General features: G+C 40.7%; 1 protein-coding gene across 1 annotated transcript; it reads left to right on the top strand.

Moving 5' to 3' along the window:
* Nucleotides 1-771: 771 nt before the first annotated feature.
* LOC131821822 (olfactory receptor 6B9) lies at nucleotides 772-1,728 on the top strand. The gene has a single exon (XM_059158156.1). It carries the CDS (start codon nucleotides 772-774, stop codon nucleotides 1,726-1,728), a length of 957 nt encoding a protein of 318 aa, XP_059014139.1.
* The last annotated feature ends 411 nt before the right edge of the window (nucleotides 1,729-2,139 follow it).

Here is a 2,139-nt window from a genome sequence, read left to right as displayed (position 1 = left end):
GAAGGTGGGACATTGGGTGAGCCTAGTGGTGGGTATTATGGAGGGCCCATATTGCATGGAGAACTGGGTGTGGTAGAAAAACAATGGATTCAGGAACACTGAAAAGAAATTAAAAAAAATAAATAAAATTTAAAAAAAAATAGAGCAGGCATTTCTTCATTCAATTTTTTAAGCCATGGCCCTAAAAATAGGCAAGTAATTGTTAACTAGCTTTGCCAGCATTTTCAATAGACATACTAAATAGCTGAGGCATAGGCCAAAGTCACTCACAAACACTCACAAACACTCACAAACACTCTTAGGAGAGTGTTTTCCAGTTTGTCTTCTGCTTTCATTTTCTCCAGAATTTGAACTACCCTGATTTCTTGCCTTGCCCTAAACCATCCTTTGCACTTATTCCAATCATGATGTTTTCCTGCCTTATAGCTGCTTATAAAATATGCTGATAAGGAAAGTATTTACTCCTTACCTGAACACTTCCTTCTGACCCAGATCTGAAGGCCTAAATCCTGAATCTGACCTCATGATTCTGCTTTGAGATTCTTAACTTTGTGTCTTTGGTGGATTTATTTTCAGGTCCTGTTCTAATGTCTGATTTTCTGAAGAGGATCTTGTGGTCTCTCGTGCCTCTCAGATCACACCCCAGGACCAGACTGTGGACCAGTGTTAAATTTAATGATAAAGTACCTGTAGCCTGAGGGCACCTTGTTGCTAATGTGGATCTCACTCATGCTATTTTCATTAAATCCTTTGTCTATTGGTGTCCTAGCCATGTCAAAGGAAAATATCACCCATATTAGTGAATTCATCCTGGTGGGTTTCCCTTCTTCCCCATGGCTACAGGTTCTGCTTTTCTTCCTCTTCCTCATCACCTATCTGTTTGTGCTATTGGAGAATTTGGTCATCATTCTCACTGTATGGATCACTGGGTCCCTGCACAAGCCCATGTACTATTTTCTGGGTACCATGTCCTTTCTGGAGACTTGGTATGTATCTGTCACAGTCCCCAAGATGTTGGCTGGATTCCTACTTCATCCCAATACCATCTCCTTCCTGGGATGCATGATCCAACTCTATTTTTTCATCTCACTTGCCTGTACTGAATGTGTGCTCTTGGCTGCCATGGCCTATGACCGTTACATGGCTATATGTTGTCCTCTTCGTTATCCAGCCATGATGACCACAGGATTTTGTGTGCAGCTGACTCTCAGTTCCTGGGTGAGTGGCTTCACCATTTCCATGGCAAAGGTATACTTCATCTCCCAAGTCACTTTCTGTGGCAATAATATCTTGAACCATTTTTTCTGTGATGTTTCCCCTATCCTCAAACTGGCCTGCATGGACTTTTCTATGGCTGAGATGGTAGACTTTGTGCTAGCCATTCTCATTCTTGTGTTTCCCCTTTCAGCCACTGTCCTTTCTTATGGCTTCATTGTCTCTACTGTTCTGCAAATTCCCTCAGCCACTGGACAGCGGAAGGCCTTCTCCACCTGTGCCTCTCACCTTACAGTGGTGGTCATCTTCTATACAGCTGTGATCTTCATGTATGTCCGACCTCGGGCCATTGCATCATTCAATTCTAACAAACTGATCTCAGCCATATATGCAGTCTTTACTCCCATGCTCAACCCTATTATCTACTGCCTGAGGAACAAGGAGGTCAAAGATGCCATCAGAAAAACCATGTCCAGTGGCCAAGCCCTTTTCTTAAAAGATTCTCTTTGCTAAAGAGACTCAGACATTCCTTCTCTTTTCATTTCACTTAATCTCAGAGCCCACCTACACTGGGTGAAAGTCTGTAATTATAAACATACTGACTTAGTGCACAATTATAGGATAAGGAGCCAGATATAAAAAAAAAAATCTCCTTTTCTTTCAGGCTTTAATTAAATGCTTCCTTTTATAATGCAGTGTGTGAAATAACCAGAATTTAATGAGACATGCATTGGTAGTGAAGTTATAAAATAATTTTATTTTTATGAAGATGCTAAGAAGTAATCAGTTACTATCCAACTAGTTTTGAGAACTCTATGGGTGAGATTTCTCCATTTTGATTTTGCTTTATTTTAAAAGCCCTTTGTCTTAGGAGGAATATACAAAAAGAGGTTCTGTAATCATCAGTTTCATGGCTAGGACCTG

The sequence above is a fragment of the Mustela lutreola genome, chromosome 1 (assembly GCF_030435805.1).
Source record: "Mustela lutreola isolate mMusLut2 chromosome 1, mMusLut2.pri, whole genome shotgun sequence".
In the NCBI taxonomy this organism is placed as follows: domain Eukaryota; kingdom Metazoa; phylum Chordata; class Mammalia; order Carnivora; family Mustelidae; genus Mustela; species Mustela lutreola.
This window is presented reverse-complemented; position numbering and strand designations above follow the sequence as displayed.